Genomic DNA, 20,864 nt, shown 5'->3' with positions numbered 1-20,864 from the left:
GCATTGTCTTGCTTCCCAGAAAAGATATCATTTTAATGGCAGTTTATGTCTCTGTACAATCCAAATATATGCCTCCACGTCAATGGTACCTGCACACATATGCAAGTCACTCATGCCGTTTACACTGATGCACCCCCATACCATGACAGATGTTTGCTTTTGCACTTGTTACTGATGAAAATCTGGATGGTCCCTTTCATCTAACTCGAAGTCCATTTTTTTCCAAAAACAAGCTTAAACATGAACTCGTCTGACCACAGCACACATTTCCACTGCCTTCTGGACCACCTGAGATGAGCTTGGGCCCAAAGAACTCAGCAGCATCTCTGCATTGAATAGATGTGTAGCTTTCTCCTTGTGTAAAAAGATATTTGAGTTGCATTTCTTGATGCAGTGTCAAACTGTGTTAAGTGACAAAGGTTTTCCAAAGTACTCCTGAGCACATGTGGCTGTATTTAATAAAGTAGCATGATGGTTTCTCATGCAGTGCCATCTGTGGGCTCAAAGGTCATGCACTAAGGAGGGCCGGAAAGTTCAAAAATAAGACTAATGACTTGTCATTGGAAGTCACTATACTATTGCCAGTGGCTACTGCGTTTCCCACTGATAGGCCAGCGGTGGACATGTATACTCACTTTCCACACATAGCGGGCGACTCACTTTCCTCACACGGGGGACGACTTGCTCTCCTCAGCTGGCAACTCACTCTCCTCAAGTACATTGACCAAATATTAAAATCTATCCCCTTTTCAAATACTGTGATGACACAATAACTAACATCGTACATCTAGTAAAGTGTATATTTTTTGTGTTGTAAATGTAATTTATTCTGAAGCAATATTCCCGTCAGTTTTCTGTTACTTAAATCAGCATATTTGTATATGGACCCTTAAATTGATTCTTGTGGCACTTAGATGTATTTACACACACACATTATATATATATCATACCTGCAAAATGCCAGGAGTTATTTTTGACCATTCTACATTAGGGGATACAAAGCAATCTCAAAGTGTTTAGGCATTGTTGTGACTTAGATGAGGATCAGATCACATTTTATGACATATTACTGCAGAAAACCAGTTAATTCCAAGGGGTTAACATACCTTTTCTTGCCACTGTATATATGAAATGTATATTTAAAATACTTATAAATATCAAACTAAACCGCCAGTAGGTGGCGGCAAGTGACTGTCTTTATGAGTGAGTCACTGAGTCATTCATTCAGCTGAATCGTTCCAACAGCTAATTCATTCAAGAATAAAATAAGTGAATCCCTGCATGATGCATCCCAATGTACATACTATCCACCCTATCCGCCCTAAATAGTACTGAATATTACTAATGTCACATACTATTTAGGATGGACAGTATGCACATTGAGACACAGACAGAGTATAAAGGGTAACTGAATCAATGAATCAGTCAAAACAAAGCTGTGTGTTGCTCGGAGATGCACAAAGGTTATTTTATGATCTTTGTTTAGAACTATTTTTGTTGGCCAGAAACAGACAATATTGCATCAAAAATGTAAGTCGCTTATATTAACTAACAAACGTGCTATTTGTGAAAGTGGTGTGTGATGATGTTTAACTATATCATCATTTGTTGTCATAATAATAAACTTTATTTACAGCACATTTTATGAAAGGAATGCTGCTCAAAGTGCTTTACAATAAAAAGCATTAGGGCCTACAATATGCATAAAGTACTTCACATTAAAAGAAGTAAAAATACCAACTATAAGATTAAAATGAAACCCCCTTTATGATAATAAAAGATAAAATTATTATACATAAAAATGAATGGTAAAAATAATACATTATTAAAAGACATCATGCTCTCAGAAAGAAAAAAAAAAGGAACAAAAACTGTCACTGGGGTAATACCCTTTCAAAAGAGGTATACACGCGACCTTTGTATCTAACAAGTGCATATTTGTACCTCAAACATAGGCCTACATATTGGTACCGGGGCTGCGTTCCAGTTCGGTTTTTAAATGCCCTTCCCTCGCTAACTTCCCTCGGTCTCGTTGACTCGGATGTACGTCATTGCTTACGTTGCACGAGTGCCCACTTCTGCCGGAACCTTTGCAATGGGCTGAACTGGAACGTCCTAAGCCCTTGATCACTTGGAATCCGCAATGGAGCTGATTTATTATTTATTTTTTCCCCTTACAAATTTGTTTAATACAGCATTCTATATGCATATATGTGTGTTTTAAATGTTTAAAAAAAATAATTAATATATCATAGAATTGTTTGTGGTAGGGTAAATTAAACGCGATATGCGGTGACGTCATAATCGTGTTGCATTGTGGGTTATGGAGCTGCCTGAAGTGTACATGTGAAGTAGACTCGCTCCCTCGGTTAAAATCGAGGGAGCGAGGGTCTGTCCATGTAAACTTCCCTCGTCCACTTCACGAAGTGGAACGCACTTCAAAATGGCGGCAGGGATTCCCCCGAGGGGAAGTGTGTAGGGAAATTCGCGAGTGCGTGTCTAAAACTGGAGTGGAACGCAGCCCGGGTGTGTCTCATACGTCCTGAAAAGTGAAGCCGCGGGCTCTTTGATCGCCCCCTGGAGGCTGGATGCAGTACAGGTCATAAACCCCGCCCTCTCAATGCAGTCGAATGAGACTTCAGTGAAAACTTAAAAATAAATTCTGCTTCAAATAAAACTTTCTGAAAGATGGTTCTGGTCATTTAAGGTAGTTGTTATCACGCTGATATATATTCAATTGTTCGTTTTTGTGATGATTTAGATTTTAGCTAGCAATTTGATGCTATAAAAACGGGGCGTGTCGTCGTGATTCGAAGTTGATTGACAGCTTGTCTGAGGACTGTCGGAGCTTCGAGGGGAGATTGAAGATGTATTAACTAACTGTTAATTTTCGATTTCTTTGTTATTTAACACCAACAAAATGAGTTGTTCAGCAGTAAACTGTACTAACTGACCTACAGGATCTGACGGATCACTGAACTTTTTTCTGTAACATTAAATGTGGGCGTTATAAGCTAATTAATAAATGTTATTAGTTAAGATAACACACCTAATGTTAACCATGTCGGGAAAAAGCAGGTGATCGTTATCTGGCAGTTACTTATTATTTTTATGGGTATAAAATAATAATTAGCAGGACAAAACTAATGATAGCTTACTCTAATTACAGCAATCGATCTCCTGTAACGTTAGTTGAACTTGATTTAAAATGGCAGGACCGTTTCTGGCGATTTAGAGTTGTTTCTAGTGGCATATTATATTGATTTTATCTACTGAATTTGCTGTTTCAAAAAATATTATTGCTCTAGAAACAGAATAGCCTATTATTTTATAGGTAGACTTTTAAATTGTGTATAATTTTTATAGTCTATTTAAAATACATGAATGATGACGCAGTCGCCTGGGCGGAAGTTTGATATCGCGACTCCGCCTCCGGCTCCACGACGATTCCTTCTGCGCATGCCCAGGCTCCAAACTTTTTTTTTTCTGACGTATTGCGTAACGTGTCAGCGCCCCATTCATCAGCCCATTTTGGCTTCAGTTCAATACAATGGAAGGAAGCGGCGTCGCGTCGTCCATCTTTTTTTACAGTCTATGATTGGTACCAAAAGTGTTCATATTAGTAGGCCTACCTAAATTGTAGGCTACATGCAGTGACAGCTTTTGTACCATTTTTTTCTGAGAGTGCATTGCATACCTAGAATACTTCAGAAAAAAATCATTTGCTAGCTTGAGTAAAAAGATATTTTTAGGTTTCTTGAAAAAAATATTTAGCAAGCTGGCTTCACTGATATCTCTTGGTAATGTGCTCCATAGTTTTGTCAAGAAATGCAGTGGCTTTACGGGAGTGAAGAGGAATGGGATTTATTGAAAATATTTTAAGCGCTTTACTAATAACTGGCACTTCTATCATGTATATGTTGCTTGACTAGTCAATTTGTCGCCAGCTGAGGAGAGTCAGTCGCCCACCGTGTGAGGATAGTATACCACCACTGGCCTATCAGTGGGAAACGCTGTAGCCACTGGCGATAGTATAATGACTTCCCGCGACAACTCATTAGCCTTATTTTTGGACGTCCTGGCCCGCTATAATGCACAACAGAAACAGTTTAACTTGGATATTATATAATCTTTTCACTTTTATTTTGCCTCTGTCCCAACTTTTTAGAGTGTGTTGCAGCCATCAAAATCAAAATTTGTTTATATTTACAAAATACAATTATGTTGGTCAGAGGAAACATCAGAAATCTTTTCTTTGTACTTTTCTCAGTTAAAAAAAGATTCAAGAGAATTAACAAATCACAGATTGTGGTTTATAAAATGTCCCAACTTTTCTGGAATTGGGTAATTGTAGGAACATCAGTTGCCTGCTGCATGAGAATAGTGACTATATAGCTCCCCCGCTGGCCTATCAGTGGGAAACGCAGTAGCCACTGGCGATAGTATAGTGACTTCCCGCGACAAGTCATTAGTCTTCACCTTCCAGCCCGCCATATGTCGGGACAGGATATCAGCGATGTACAATACTGGTCATTGTCAACTAAGTATGAAATTACATATTGTCTGTAAAACGTACCTATACGGCTGTATAATATTTGTATTTATACCATTTCTTCTCTTCCGTCTAGTTACTTCCTCTACACAGCTAGCACAACACTGACTCTAGGTAAATGAGAAGTCTAAATTTTCATAGATGGAAAACTTTTTCATTGATGTAGATATTTCTGCCTCCATTTCTGTTCGTCATAAAAGCCATAAAAGATGAGCGTTTAGGACAAATAGAATTTAGACAAATGAATAAAGATTTATGCCACAATGTTTCAGACAATCATGTGCTGTTAAGTGGTCAAGCTGGAAGTGCAGAACAGTGGGTCTCCACAACCTGGTGAGTATGATGCATTCAGTGGTTACAACTGTATAGTTAGGGCCCAAGCGAAAATTCGCGCAGGGCCCTCTTGTTTTTCTAAGGATTATTATTAGGGCCCAAGCGAAAATTCGCGCAGGGCCCTCTTGTTCTTCTAAGGATTATTATTATTTTTTTTTATTTTTTTTTTTTTTTTTTTTTTTCCGTCTTCCGGGGCTTTTTGGGGGCCTTAACATGCTCAAAAACTCTTGAAAATTGGCACACACATTGGAATCCGCGGCCATTAGGACGCCGGAGAGGCTGGTACCCGGGCGTGGCAGGGGGGCTCGACAGCGCCCCCTTGAAAAAAGTCTGAAAATTTGGTCCATATATTAAACACGCTTGCACGTATTAGTATGAAACTCAGTACACATATAGACCTCATCGGGCCGAACAACTTTCGTGCTCTAAGTTAAACACCACGCCAACAGGAAGTCAGCTATTAAGGGTTGTTTGAAAAACGCATGCTCTGGAATTTGATATACTCCTCCTAGACGATTAATCCGATCGCCACCAAACTCGGTCAGCATGAAGTCAAGACACTGATGATTAAAAATTGCCAGGGGATTTTTGATATCTCGAACGGTTTGGCCGTGGCGAGGCAACAAATTTATGGCGAGAAAAAGGAAACAGGAAATGTGTTATAACGTCTGCATACATATATTGATCTTTATGAAACTTCACGAGTGTGTTCGTTATAGGAGTCTGATCACATGGATGTGACTATTGTGAGTCAAAGTTATAGCGCCACCAACTGGCAGCAGGAAGTGTATCACTTTTTGAAATGTTTTGAGATCACCCTCTTATTTTTACCTGATTTGCTTCAAACTTCATCAGTGTAATGTCAATACACAGCAGATGTAGACCTATGACAGGATTTTTGATATTTGAAATATTGTTGCCATGGCAACAGGTCAAACTGTAATAATATTCTTGAGTGTTTTTGAGGCTCTTAACATGCTTCAAATTGCATGAAACTCGACACACACATCAATATTGTCAACCAGTAGACATGGACAAAGCCATAGAAATGGGCGTGGTGGAGGGGCTCAGTAGCGCCACCTTTTGACAAAAGTGGGGGGGTTAGTTTTTCCTACAATCACCAAACTCGGTACACATATTGTTCTCATCAAGCCGGACAATTTTCTAATTTACATTCATTAGCTCCGACCAACAGGAAGTCAGCTATTTTGGTTTGAATGTTAATTTTTTGAAAAAACAGGCTATGAATTTTATACTACTGCTCCTACAGGGTTTATCCAATTTACACCAAACTTTTTTTAACTTGTTGCTAACACATTGAAGTTGTTTAATTGCAAACGGATTTTGGATATCTCAAACGGTTTGGCCGTGGCGAGGCAACGAATTTATGGCAAGAAAAGGGAAACAAAGTGTTATAACTTCTGCATACATTAATTGATTTTGATGAAACTTCGGCTTAGTCTTCGTTGTACAAGGCTGATCACATGGATGTGACTATTGTGATTCAAAGTAATAGCGCCACCAACTGGAAGCAGAAAATGTGTCACTTTCAGCATACATTGAGATCACCCTCTTATTTTTACCTGATTTGCTTCAAAATTCATCAGAATAATGTTAAAACTTGGCACATGTAATCCTTTGAAAATGGGCAGGGAGGAGGGGCTCTATAGTGGCACCTTGTAGTGCAGTAAATGTGGAGTGAATTTGACATAGTCCTTTGATGTTTAACCGTTTTAAGTGCCTATTGCCCGCTGTGCACAGTTGCCCTGAAGCCACCGGGGTGGCGGTGCCACCGGGCTTGGGCCCGCCATCGCTGCTCGCAGCTATATTTATTTTTTTTTTTTTTTTTTTATTATTATTTTTTTTTTTTTTTTCCGTCTTCCGGGGCTTTTTGGGGCCTTAACATACTCAAAAACTCTTGAAAATTGGCACACACATTGGAATCCGCGGCCAACAGGGCCGGGCAGAAGCTGGTACCCGGGCGTGGCAGGGGGGCTCAACAGCGCCCCCTTGAAAAAGGTCTGAAAATTTGGTCCATATATTAACACGCTTGCACGTATTAGTCTGAAACTCGGTACACATATAGACCTCATCGGGCCGAACAACTTTCGTGCTCTAAGTTAAACGTCACGCCAACAGGAAGTCAGCTATTAAGGGTTGTTTGAAAAACGCATGCTCTGGAATTTGATATACTCCTCCTAGACGATTAATCCGATCGCCACCAAACTCGGTCAGCATGAAGTCAAGACACTGATGATTAAAAATTGCCAGGGGATTTTTGATATCTCGAACGGTTTGTCCGTGGCGAGGCAACGAATTTATGGCGAGAAAAAGGAAACAGGAAATGTGTTATAACGTCTGCATACATATATTGATCTTTATGAAACTTCACAAGTGTGTTCGTTATAGGAGTCTGATCACATGTATGTGACTATTGTGAGTCAAAGTTATAGCGCCACCAACTGGCAGCAGGAAGTGTATCACTTTTTGAAATGTTTTGAGATCACCCTCTTATTTTTACCTGATTTGCTTCAAACTTCATCAGTGTAATGTCAATACACAGCAGATGTAGACCTATGACAGGATTTTTGATATTTGAAATATTGTTGCCATGGCAACAGGTCAAACTGTAATAATATTCTTGAGTGTTTTTGAGGCTCTTAACATGCTTCAAATTGCATGAAACTCGACACACACATCAATATTGTCAACCAGTAGACATGGACAAAGCCATAGAAATGGGCGTGGTGGAGGGGCTCAGTAGCGCCACCTTTTGACAAAAGTGGGGGGGTTTGTTTTTCCTACAGTCACCAAACTTGGTACACATATTGTTCTCATCAAGCCGGACAATTTTCTAATTTACATTCATTAGCTCCGACCAACAGGAAGTCAGCTATTTTGGTTTGAATGTTAATTTTTTGAAAAAACAGGCTATGAATTTTATACTACTACTCCTACAGGGTTTATCCAATTTACACCAAGCTTTTTTTAACTTGTTGCTAACACATTGAAGTTGTTTAATTGCAAACGGATTTTGGATATCTCAAACGGTTTGGCCGTGGCGAGGCAACGAATTTATGGCAAGAAAAGGGAAACAAAGTGTTATAACTTCTGCATACATTAATTGATTTTGATGAAACTTCGGCTTAGTCTTCGTTGTACAAGGCTGATCACATGGATGTGACTATTGTGATTCAAAGTCATAGCGCCACCAACTGGAAGCAGAAAATGTGTCACTTTCAGCATACATTGAGATCACCCTCTTATTTTTACCTGATTTGCTTCAAAATTCATCAGAATAATGTTAAAACTTGGCACATGTAATCCTTTGAAAATGGGCAGGGAGGAGGGGCTCTATAGTGGCACCTTGTAGTGCAGTAAATGTGGAGTGAATTTGACATAGTCCTTTGATGTTTAACCGTTTTAAGTGCCTATTGCCCGCTGTGCACAGTTGCCCTGAAGCCACCGGGGTGGCGGTGCCACCGGGCTTGGGCCCGCCATCGCTGCTCGCAGCTATATTTAATTTTTTTTTTTTTAAAATCTATTGGAATGACTTTAAAGGATTATTTGCAAAACCAAATAAACTTAATATATAATCTTTGTGTCTGGTGGACGTCAAAACATGCTCAGTAGGAATACTATGTAAATCAGGAATTATTATTGTATTAATAAACTGTATGTTGCCTGTATATTCCCTGAATGGTAAATGAACAAACCCAGAATTATTTCCCAAAAAAAAAAAAAAAAAGTTTATTGTACATGCTGAAGCAACATTTGAATGCATCTTCTTATGCTTTTTTTCTATAAATGCCTGAAAGGAATACAAGGCATTTATTTAATACAAAGGGGAATGGGGTGTCACGGAGGTTGGGAGGCTTCACATGGAGTTGAGTGATTTTCTCTGGACATTAACTATAGTTAAACACAAAACACAGTAAGTTTTAGTGCAGTGTAAAACTCATGACGGAAACTAACATTGTTCTCTGTCATCTCAGTCAATAACAATTTAAACAGAAGCAATGACAGCAAATGGTGAAGAAAAAAAAAAAAAGAAAAAAGTGTACCAAGGCCTGCCTGACTGGCTCTACTGGAGGTTGTGGATCATCTCTTCTTTGGCAATGAGATGAGTGGTTTTGTTGACCAGAGACATGAGAGAGTTCAGTTTTTGAGACCAATCATTCAGAAGATCGTTAGGGTCTTTAGGCCTCTGGAAATTAATGATACCAGCGAGGCGGTCCACTTTCGCATAGATGGTCTTGTTGACCACCAGGTTTGATAAGAACTCCTCTGATTCCTACAACAACAAACAAACATGCAAGTTGAATATTACAACATTTATTGAAATTTTGAAATGCTTTAAATTCTGTTGAGTTATTAAAAAGAGCGGGGTGAGGGAGGGACATTACAGCATTAAAAAAAAAAAAAAAAAAAAGTAGTACACTATTAAATCCATTTTTGACAAAATTCCCCCAAAGCAAGCAGAAAGAAGCATAAAAAATAAAATTATAAAAGTTATATTTTATTTCATGACAGAACTCACATCAATAGAGAGGTCGAGCAGTGCTGCCATTCTCCCCATTGTGATACTTGTGTAATACTTTGCCATTATTCTGATGTTCTGGTAATGACAAACAAATATCAATTAGCAATTGTATGACAATGACACCACAAATCATAGCTCAAAATAAACACAAAACAAAACTAGATTAGTTCACTCATTTGTTCACCATATATTAATCATATAAACAACTCTTGTAATACAGAGGGTGAACAAACATACAGTTCAATGCATGCAGAAGACCATGAGATCATACCTGTTTCCCTTTTTTTTAAACCATAAATTGATTACATTGCAAGGGCAAAACTACTTGAGATTAAAACTCAGTTCACAACCTATCATGTCTTGGCATAATGTTAACCAAATTTGATGACAATAACTTGCCTAAACTAGAAGTTCACCACATTCAAAACCTCCAAAATGTCATCTGAGCAAAGCTAATAAAAGTCATTGTAAAAACTGTTTGGCTGAATGAGAACAATGTGTGTACCAATTTATATACATATCAGTACATGTAACAAAATATATATGCAGTGCACCAAGTTAAACTGCAGCACTGTGTTCGTTTACGTGCACAGAGCTCATGATCACAGTGCTTTTGATGTCTTAGAGTGACTCAGTTTGCCAAAAATGCAGAGATGGATTTTGTGTGGAGCAGAATCTACTCCGAGTTTGGATCACTTTTTCGTACATTTGGGAATGCATTGTGCACCACCCACTTCACCAGATTTATAATGAGAAGCCCAAAAAAGAAGACGCTTTAAGTCTAGTATGTTTAATCTTGTTCCTGAAGATCCACCTTTCTATTTAAGATATTCAGGAACACTTGATAATTACAAACAGGTGTGTTGGAGTAGGGTTGTAACTGAACTGCTTTAAAGGCTCCTGGCGGTTTTCTGTCAAAATAAAAGCTTGATAGTTTAACATGAAAATGAACTAATTAAGATGCTTTAGGTTTTTCAGGAAGATGCACTAACAGTATTGTATTCAGATAATAGACGACAGAAATTGAATAATATGTAAAATAACACTACTGTATACATTAAATATAGACTAAACCTTATTAAAACTTCAAAAGTTATTCATTCAAGAGCAGTGAGTTATTTTATCTGTCTTTTGTTGTTTAATTAACATTAAAGTCGGCATGAAATCAAAATTGACAATTCTTATTTTTTTATGGAATATTGTAGTATTTATTATCAATAATTTATCCATGAACTTCATTATTTTTTTTAAAATTCATGTGCCCTCATAATCTTTAATCAAAATCATTAACCTCCTATCCCCCTTCAAAACGATTCATCGTCTCTTCCTGTCACATGCTATGGCGCAAGGGTGGAGCTATCTGGAATTGCAGTGACGTATGGGGTAAATGCTGTGCTTCACCTTATAGAGATTAATGCATTAACCACCGCTGATGCCAGTCATTGGGGTGTACAGTAAACATGGAAAGGAACCTGCGACACGCTCAGTCAGTCAGGCTGCGTGTCCACTGAAGCAGAGCAAGCGACCAGATCATTTTTAGATTCATTCTTATGGAAGTTGAGCGTCACTTAACTTACACGCGGCTCAACTTCCATAGGAATGAACCAAAAACACTCGCTCTTTTAACTGCTCGCTCCGCGCCAACGGACACACACCATCAGTCAGTCAGTCAGTCAGTCAGTCTCTCTCGCTGTTTAGTGCCGTTAACCGTCCTCGTCATCCTCAATAAAGCTCTTACAGTAACGTGAGTGCTCGGAGTGAGTAATTCATATCTGCCTCCATTTTGTTAGCAACGGCCAACTTCCAATCAATTCCCGAAAGACGAAATCAAGTCCTGCCCTCTCTTTTCAGATGCTGTTTCACTTGGATAGACGTCACAGTACAGAAGAAAAGACAATCGCAACTTCTGTTTCATGCTGACTTTAATGACTGCAGCAGATTTATTAGGCTGCCATCACTTCAAGTGCATTTCGCTCTGTCTCAGACTGCACGCACAGAAACCTGCCTAGGGAACATCACCTCTTTTAAGGTTTAATGCACTTTTAATAACAATAATATTAAGCATGTACTGCAGTTTAGCAACAGTAGACTGCATTTTACAACACTCACTTTTTACACTCACTCGGCTGATTTTGATATTAAGTTTAGCTTAGCACATATAGCCCCTTTAAAGTAATAATATTAATATAAATTTACTTTATTTTACAAACTTTTAAAATAAATGCATCATCATACAGAGCTACGGCATGGCATCAGATGATTTATGCGGAGTACATTAGTCCACCTTTATGATACTTTGCGTCCTTATTGAAGCTTAAATACCATGGGTTTTGAACAGCAACAACAACAACAATTAATGAAAATGTTCCTTTGGAGTGAATGATTCTTTTAAGAGAGTCACAAGATCAGATATAAACAATTTTTTAATAAAGTAAAACTTGGCCTCCCATATCAGCAAAAATAAGCCTCACTCACATGTTCTACCACTCTGTTCTTCAGATCCTTCCATCTCTTTTCTCCCTCTTCTGAGTAGGTGAAGACATCAGTGTCAGGAGTTCCCATGGAACCCTCCCTCAGTTCCTTTCCATAATCCTCCACTACAGATGACCAGCGCATCAGCTCCATGGTGGTGAATTGTTTCAGGAGATCCCTACCAGGGAAGAATGAGAAAGATAAACATCTCCACCTGAACATACTATTATGTTTGTGGCTGATTGACTGCTGAGCCATATTTCTGAACCCTTGCAGAAAACTTCCAATACGTTTTGGCTCATTTACCTGTATTTGGGTATTTCCTCCAGTTTCTTGTCAGTGCTGATTCTATGAACTAAATCAGACTGTTCATTGTCATAAGGAGCCAAAATCACGTAGAGCACCACACTCTTGAGAGCCTGAAAGATACACAAGACCTTTTCAGTTTTAAAAAGCACTAGACTGCAAATGAAGTGACTAACTATGTTTCCATCCAAAGTTGGGAATTTAACTTGTGCACAAAATTTGAATGTTGCATAAATCATCTGCAAATAAAACAGTATTTCCATCCCATGTATTCAAGAGAACAATTTCAACCAATTACCTGGGAAATTGGTGCAAAATATCTGGAATAAAAATGGAAATTGTTGCAATCTGGGAAGCCGCTGTGGCTCCTTTTTCCTACATCATGATAAATGACTTGCGTCGCAGAGCGCACAGACGAAATGCAACAAACACTGTCATGCTATCTTGCGTTCAGATGTTTGGGAATACAATCATGTGAGAGACTTCTGGGAGGCCATTATACCAAATCATTCTGATGAAAGACTTTCAGAATGATCAAACCAACATTTGAGATGCTATGCAATGAAAGTGCCACTAGTAAGTCCAGTTATCCAATCACATCCACTGTTGAGTCATGCAAATTATTTTGCACATTGAGGTATTTATGTGGTAAATGTGTTTCCATCGTAGTTTGTGTGCTTTTCTTCTTATTGGATAATAAAAAAAATAAAAATTAAATAAAAATAAAAAAAAGTATCCACCTCAATTGAGCGCATACGTTTTTTTATGCACATTTTTAGAATTCATGCGCATAATGGCGTTTCCATCCAGGTTTTTATGCGATATCCCAAAATGCGGATAAAAATAGGTGGATGGAAACGTAGCTAACATTTCTTTGTATTACTAAGGTGAACAGCAAAGCTGAAAAGAAAAGTCAAAAGACAAGACACGGTACCTGCTGCCATTTGGATGCGTCTTCTAGTATACAAGGAGTGTCATATATGGCTCGGTAATGTTTGCATATGGACAAGTAGGAGCCCTCGTGCAGATCAACTTGAATCATCAGATTATAATATTTCAGTTTCAAGTCCTAGACAAGCAAGAAAAGCAAGTGGTTATGTAAATGGGAAAACTGAACGCACCTCCCACCAAGATTAAAAAAACTGAAAATCAGAGAAATACAAGATAAGAAAAGAAGTTTCCACAAAAAGAGGATCAAACCTCAGTGCCCTCATCCTGGAAAAACTTAGTGTTGATCTTTTTGCTAATGATCTGTGTGCGAATGTAGTCCTTGACAGCAATGCACAGCCTCATCTGCTCCAGAATGAACTCTGCCTTCTCCTTCTTTTCCATTGAGCCATATGTTTCCACCTGCAGAGAGCAAGAGAGCATGAGGTGTGAACAAGTGTGAATGCTTCAGGTTAAATGGTTTTGTACATTATGAAAAACATCATATCATTGTGTTTTGGGTGAATGCCTTTAAAATTGTCAAGTATTGAATCTTCAAAAATTCCATTAACTTTTGAAGTACTTAATTTGAGTTTAATACCCACAAACAATACAGCAACAGATTACCAATATTTGTTTAACTTAGTTGCTTATAAGAAAACTGGTTATAGTCAGTGGCACCAATGATACATGAATTTATTTAAGTTATTTTGCTATAACATTTCAACAAAAATGTTCAATCAATGTTGTTTAAAATGGATTGAAATATTACTACCCTTTATGTATCCTCTCGCTCTTTTTATTGTAATTATTTTTCTCTTTTTTCCCCCTTTTGATTTATTGATCTTGTTTTAGTTTCTTGTTTGGTAAAATGAATGCAAAAGTAATGATGAATTAGAAAATTCTTTATTATAGATTGCTATGTGCTGAATTGTACAGCAACAGGTGTCCATCCTAACACTGAATATTCCAGTTAGTTTGAGGCCTTAAAGGCACAGCATGTAATTTTCACCACTAGAGGTTGCATATTCAAAACAATAAAGGAGTAGCTTGATGATGGTGTGAAGGAGGATGGAAATCCGATGGAAATCAATCCGACGGGACTCACAAAAAAATCATGTTCATGGATGAGGTAATGAAATTAAGTTTTATAACCATTATGTTGATTCACATGATTTTATTTCATTTTGAATGAATTAGCCAGAAGTAACGTAATGTTTAAGGCTACTCATACATGTCACTTTATTTGTCGAATTAAATGGTGGGGTAACGCAGCCCAGTTTTACATGTTCAAAACAATCATACTTTAAGTACATTTGAACTTACCCACAGCATTTGCAAAAAGGCTGACTTATAATTTATATATAACACATACCGTATTTAATTACACTGCCATAGATTGTTCACCACAATTGTTAAACAGTGTTAAGAAATGCGACACTGAAATTGATCCTCGTTTTATTTCTCCTTGTCCAATTTGATTCACCCGTGCGCAGGGCTTAAAGGATTAGTCCACTTTTATATAAACTTTTCCTGAATTTACTCACCCCCATGCCATCCAAGATGTTCATGTCTTTCTTTCGTGAGTCGAAAAGAAATTAAGGTTTTTGATGAAAACATTCCAGGATTATTCTCCTTTTAGTGGACTTCAATGGCCTCCAGACTGTTGAAGGTCAAAATTACAGTTTCAGTGTAGCTTCAAAGGGCTTTAAATGATACCAGACGAGGAATAAGGGTCTTATCTAGTGAAACGATCGGCCATTTTCGAAAAAAATACAACTGTATATGCTTTATAAACAAAATATTGCCTTGAACGTACTTCCGCTTTTCACATTCTTCAAAACGCTTACACCGTATGTCCTACGCCTGTCCTATTCTACTTACGGAACGAACGCGGCGCCAGTTTTGTTTTTTTCCGTAAGTAGAATAGGGAAGGAGTAGGACATACAGCATAAGCTGCATAAGTTTTGAAGAATGCGGAAAGCAGAAGTACGTTTAAGGCGATATTTTGTGGAAATATGTATATGTGGAGCATATACAGTTGTATTTTTTTCGAAAATGACCGATTGTTTTGCTAGATAAGATCTCGTCTGGTATCGTTTAAAGCCCTTTGAAGCTGCACTGAAACTGTAATTTTGACGTTCAACCGTCTGGAGGCCATTGAAGTCCACTGTAAGGAGAATAATCCTGGAATGTTTTCATCAAAAATCTTAATTTCTTTTCGACTGATGAAAGAAAGACATGAACATTTTGGATGACATGGGGGTGAGTAAATTATCAGGAAAAGTTTATTTAAAAATGGACTAATCCTTTAACATTAACATTAGCTACTGTGGCTAGTGGTTTTCCAGTTACTAGCCACTCAGCATTTTCAAATGGCCACAATTTTGTCATCAATATCATGGGGAAAAACAGCCATTTAGATATTTTTAATGTTATCTCATAATTTGGCAGCAGGTATTTTAGGCTGCTGTCACTTTAAGTCCTGACGCATGGATCCATTATTCTGTTACATGTGCTTTCTTTCTCAACTGTTTACATTCACTTAAAATTTGTTTATGTAAAGACCAGCATTTTTACATTATTTTGTGTGTATTTGACAGTTTAAGCGCAATAAGCAGAGAAAAAGAACTCAATTTAGTACTTTGGGTGTGTGCACAAAATCTGTAATACGCGTAATCCCAAGTCGAAATTCAAACCCTTGTAACACCAACAATATTGATCCAGAACAAATGAAACGAGTGAGTGAGGGAAGGTGAGTTTGTGTGTCAACTCGCTATTGGAGAGGAGAGAGAGCGAGAAAGCATAGCTGGTATCGTGTATCTATTCTGCGGAAATTGAGATTTGGAAGCATTTCAGATATTTCAGTATCGATATGTATCGAAAAATCTATATTTTTGACAAGTGAACAAAACATATAACACTGTGCTCGTGATTTTTGGGTATTTTAATGAAAAAAAATTTGCCTTTAACAGTATGATGATGATGAGGCAGATGTGCAAATCTCTTAAGACTCACCTGCAGTTCCTGCAGAATGGATGCAGCCTCTTTCACCTCTCCATTTTGCTCTTTGATACAGGCCAATGTTTTAGTCAGCCTGGCACGCTCAATCTCCACATATATCTACAAAAACATTGATATACAGCATGAATAAAGCTGAGCATTACAATGGAGTAGAGTGATCCAGCTTATAAGAAATAGATCTGATATACACAATAATAACAGAAGGAATTGAGACCTTTCCAGCAGTGACTGTGCGTAGCGTGTCGATGAGTCTGAGTTTGATTGACAGGTCACTCTCAGCATCGACATATGTATAACATTCCTGTACCATCTTTGCAACAGCCTGTAATGGTAAAATATGAGAATGTTGTAACCATATTTTTCATTCTGGGAAATCAATGATTAAACATCTACACATATTAGAGAGCAATAATATAATAATAATCAATAATAGAATTTGTAGTAAAGTATTAGTAATATCAGTAACTAAACAGATCCCCCCCCCCCCCCCCCCCCCCCCCCCCCCATTTACTACCATAGTAGGAAAAATAAATACTATGGTAGTCGAAATCTGTTTAGTTACTGACATTCTTCTAAATATCTTCCTTTGTGATTTTTACTAGTGGGTGCAGGACACCATAGTTAATTTATGTAAGTGAGGATAGCAAAATAAAGTGAACAGTGACATATTATACCCAAAAATTCTTCATACAGTGAACTACCAGTAAAATTGATAACAATTTGGAACCAAAAATAATTTAGACACTTTGACGTAACCACGTTTTGCTTAAGTGTTATCTGACATAAGATTTTTTTTCTGACACAGTTTAACTCTGAGATCTTGTCATATTTTATTACCATCTTTTAAACTATAGTGAATAAACTGTATTAATGAATGCAATTTTCAAAGTGTCTGAATAAATTTTGGTTTGACTAATTATATTTAGAATGTTTAGACTGACAGACTGGTACAGTTGGTCGAAAAACATTTTTATTTGGCATATTGACCTTAATCACTGGCTCCATGATGTTCATAGCAGAATCCCTACCTGCTTCAACTGACTTCTTCTCTTAGACAGTAGCATGATGTTTTCGTTCAAGGCATCCCAGTCTTTGGCTTCATAGCATATCTGAACTATACCCACCAAGATCCTGGAGGTGGACACCATATCTGAAGCCTGGACAGGAGTGGCACAAATGCAAACAAAAAGCAGGGCATTTTAGAGCTAAGAATATTGAACCTACATTTAAACAGAGCACAGTGAGACACTTACAGTTCTTGTTTGCTTCTCTAGTGACAGCAGACTCTCGATGGCCTCCTGTAGTCTGCCATCCTTAAAAACAAAAACAGATTATGTTAGAGTTTCTCTTTCGCATGTTTTTTGCTGAAACTAATATCATTGTGTATACCGCAGTAATTGTTTATGAAAAGTGAAATATGAGGTATGATCAGTGAAATATCTCTGGCTAAAAACCTAATCAGATGCCTATTTTGACAGCAATTTCCCGGAAGGTTTATGTCTGCATACGAAAAGCAATCGTTTTACATTAAACGCGCAAGAGTGGTTTATATTAAACAAACCAATCATACAGTTTAATGCTTAAATGATTTGATGAACGTTAGCTTTAGCACGCAGCATGACTCAGCCGCTCATTCACACTTACTCTGGCCATTTTCTCACACTCAGGCAGACGTTGATCTACAGTGACACTGTAGTCAACCTCCATCTTTACTATCCGTCCATCTGATCGTTCAACTCTGTCCTCAGCCATTGCTGCAGCTTATAAAAGGAAGAATTCGCAGTGAATCTGATAACTACAACCCGAACACCTCGATGTAAATCTTCTTCTGTTTCTTCGTACAGAGTTTGTTTGGCGTTGGGCAGACCAGCTATTCGTGCATTACCGCCTCCAACTGGACAGGAGTTTGAAGCGGAGGAGAGGGAAAATATCTTTATCACGTAGGATAGGCAATGTTTTTCATAAACACTTTTTGTTATACTGATTGAAACTCTTTTCATATCCTGATAGAAAATAGAATAATAGAAGTGGTCTAAATATAAAAAAATGTGTATATATATATATATATATATATATATATATATATATATATATATATATATATATATATATATATATATATATATATATATATATATATGTGGAAGGCTGCATCCAAATCATACCCTGCTATATAAAGGCAAACAGTATGTGACAAAAGAAGTATGTCCAAATTTACATTACTTATAAAACAGTAGGCAAAAAGTACCCAGATGACCTACTTCATCCGGCGAGATTCTGAAGTGTGCATATGATGGACACTTTACTATTCCATTAGGTCACAGGAGAGGATTTGTGAAGCAACACAAATGATGCAGGTAGGTCACATGATAATGACAACATGACGAATGTAGTACATTCAGATTACATTCATACTACACACATTCATACTATATAGAACATACTTTTTTAGCGGTCATGAAGAAATTCAAAATAAGTAGGCTACCTAAGAGAGTATGTGATTTCAGAAGCAGCCAAAGTCTTACGACCAAAAAATGTTCGTCCAATCATTGCATTCGGTCCGTAGAAATGAATCTGCAGCAGTCAGGTGATACAAGTGAGCAGTCTTTAAGTTGGTTACGTTCAATATTATTGTAATGGTATGTGTAATGGTATACTCTTTATTTTACGTGGTGTGGGTCCGCATGGGGGCTGACATGTAAAGATCACATGGCTATGAATACCACTTATCTCAGAATGAAGAACCGTAGTGACAGCTAACATATTTAACTTTTGTGCAAGGCTGCATCCTCTCTACTTGTTATAAGACGATTTTCATATTAGCCAAGGCTGTTTCCAAAATGCTTATAATCCCAAGTAGATTCTAGAAACCATTGGCACAAATGGTCTTTATGATCTACTTACAATGCCTTTGGGAAATGCAGCCCTGCACAACATAAAAAGTTATACATGTTTAATACATTTTGCTGGAATTATGCCTCAAATATCTTATGAGGTACAGTGTCAGTATCTTTGAGTGAATGAAAAACCCTGAAAGAAGCATGTCATGGTCATGTGTGATCATTTCTATTCAGACACTTTTATTTTGAAGTTTTTCAATTCACATTTATTTGTATAGCGCTTTTCACAATATATATCATTTCAAAGCAGTTTTACAGAGAATGGATGTCAAAATTACAATTTAAAGAATGCAGTTAGCAAATAATGCAATCATTTAGGCAATTAATTTACAATCACTGTTAGCAGTTTAACTGAAGGTAGAAGCAATGAGCTTCTGGAAAAATGAATTACATATTAACAATAATTAGGATATATAGAAATTTGGGAATGTGCATGTTGATCCAGATGATTGCGTCTTCTGAAGTCAGGAGTTGGCGCCGTCTCTTCATAGGTGTTGGTCATCTGAGGTCTTCTTAAGAGGCTGGATCCAAACTGAAGCTGATGTCCTCTCTAGTAAAACAGAAAAGCAAATGGAGAATAATTAGCTGCTGTTCATAACATTAAGTAAAGATAGTCATGTGCAAAGTTTTTCTATTTCTATCATTTCTGAGTTTGAGTCCTGTGTTTATTTCCTGTTTCCTTTGTTTCCATGGTGTCTAGTATGCCTCATCATAGTTACCCATTGAGTTCACCTGTCTAGTTAAGTTGTTTGTTTCCTTTGTATATTTATACTCTCAGTTTCCTCTGTTTTTGTTGGTTATTGTCTTTGTTTAGCTGTGTATTGTTTTTCCTCATGCCTGATATTTGTGTATTTAGCAACTTCAAACAAATCTCAAATCTTCCTTTCTTAGGCAAGATCATTGAAAAAGTTGTTTTCAGTCAGTTGAACAAATTCAAACAAACCCAAATAGATATTTGTATATCTTTAAGCAAATATCATTATGAGCACCATCTTAACCAAATGATTCAGGCAAAATATCAGTACTGATATTAATATATTTTAGTGTTGCCTTTCACACTGTCAACATATAACTGGAAAACTGGGTAGTTTGTCGTATAAATCTTGTATGATCTTTTCAGTAGACATGTCAAAACAATAACTAAATCTGCTTACTATTATCTGCATATAATCTCAAAATTAGATGTTCTATATCCATTCAAGAGAAACTAGTAAGGTGGATTCCTCATAGTCCTTCCCCAGAAGACCAGCAGCTCATGCAAAATGCTGCTGCTAGGATTCTGACCAAAACCAAAAAATAAAATTAAATTAAATTAAATTAAATTCTGAGCACTCTTATCCTCCGGTCTTTACACTTGCTTCCAGTTACAATTAGAATTTATTTTAAAAGTACTCTTATTTTATAAATTACTCACTATATTCACTAAATGGTCATTGAACATAGACCTAACAGACCACTCAGATCATTAGGATGATCAATGTTCACTTAAAACAAAATCAGACGTGTTCCAACATAGCCACATTCAATTTCGGACAAAAAAGACCCCCTGCATACTATACATTTACTGACTGTGCTGCATCCTTCTGATTGCACTCTATTTCTGTATTTTCTTTCCTTCTTATTTCTTTTAATGTTTAAAATAATTTTATGTGTCATTGTTGTTTCTTATGTAGGCCTACCTGTATGTAAAGCACTTTGAATTATCATTGTGTATGAAATGTGCTAGGCCTATATAAATAATCTTGCCTATTATTATATTTACACCAAGTGCATTATTTATAAAAATAATATCACTTTTATTTTATTT

General features: G+C 37.2%; 1 protein-coding gene across 2 annotated transcripts; it reads right to left on the bottom strand.

The window, feature by feature from the left end:
• Positions 1-8,607: 8,607 nt before the first annotated feature.
• psmd12 (proteasome 26S subunit, non-ATPase 12) lies at positions 8,608-18,016 on the bottom strand. 2 transcript variants are annotated; one of them, XM_048206964.1, is made up of 12 exons: positions 17,802-18,016; positions 17,411-17,470; positions 17,186-17,314; positions 16,372-16,479; positions 16,152-16,256; positions 13,407-13,556; positions 13,141-13,275; positions 12,207-12,319; positions 11,904-12,078; positions 9,426-9,503; positions 8,950-9,179; positions 8,608-8,797 (listed from the first exon to the last, which is right to left on the bottom strand). In XM_048206964.1, the coding sequence occupies exons 1-11, from the start codon at positions 17,907-17,909 to the stop codon at positions 8,970-8,972; spliced, it is 1,371 nt and encodes a 456-aa protein (XP_048062921.1). In that variant the 5' UTR covers positions 17,910-18,016; the 3' UTR covers positions 8,608-8,797; positions 8,950-8,969. The 2 variants fall into 2 exon arrangements, with proteins under 2 accessions (XP_048062921.1, XP_048062920.1); XM_048206963.1 differs by having other exon boundaries at positions 8,608-9,179.
• Positions 18,017-20,864: the final 2,848 nt, after the last annotated feature.

Source organism: Megalobrama amblycephala, linkage group LG11, assembly GCF_018812025.1.
Source record: "Megalobrama amblycephala isolate DHTTF-2021 linkage group LG11, ASM1881202v1, whole genome shotgun sequence".
NCBI classification, from domain to species: domain Eukaryota; kingdom Metazoa; phylum Chordata; class Actinopteri; order Cypriniformes; family Xenocyprididae; genus Megalobrama; species Megalobrama amblycephala.
Note: the sequence above shows the minus strand (reverse complement) of the source record. Positions and strands in the feature narration are given on the sequence as shown.

Excerpts from the sequence above, each read along its gene's own strand:
- psmd12 (XM_048206963.1), bottom strand. The coding sequence starts at position 17,909 with ATGGCTGAGGACAGAGTTGAACGATCAGATGGACGGATAGTAAAGATG. Across the intron at positions 13,557-16,151 it reads CCATTCTGCAGGAACTGCAG|GTGGAAACATATGGCTCAAT; the intron begins GTGAGTCTTAAG and ends TGCTCTCTGCAG. Across the intron at positions 9,180-9,425 it reads TGCTCGACCTCTCTATTGAT|GAATCAGAGGAGTTCTTATC; the intron begins GTGAGTTCTGTC and ends TTGTTGTTGTAG.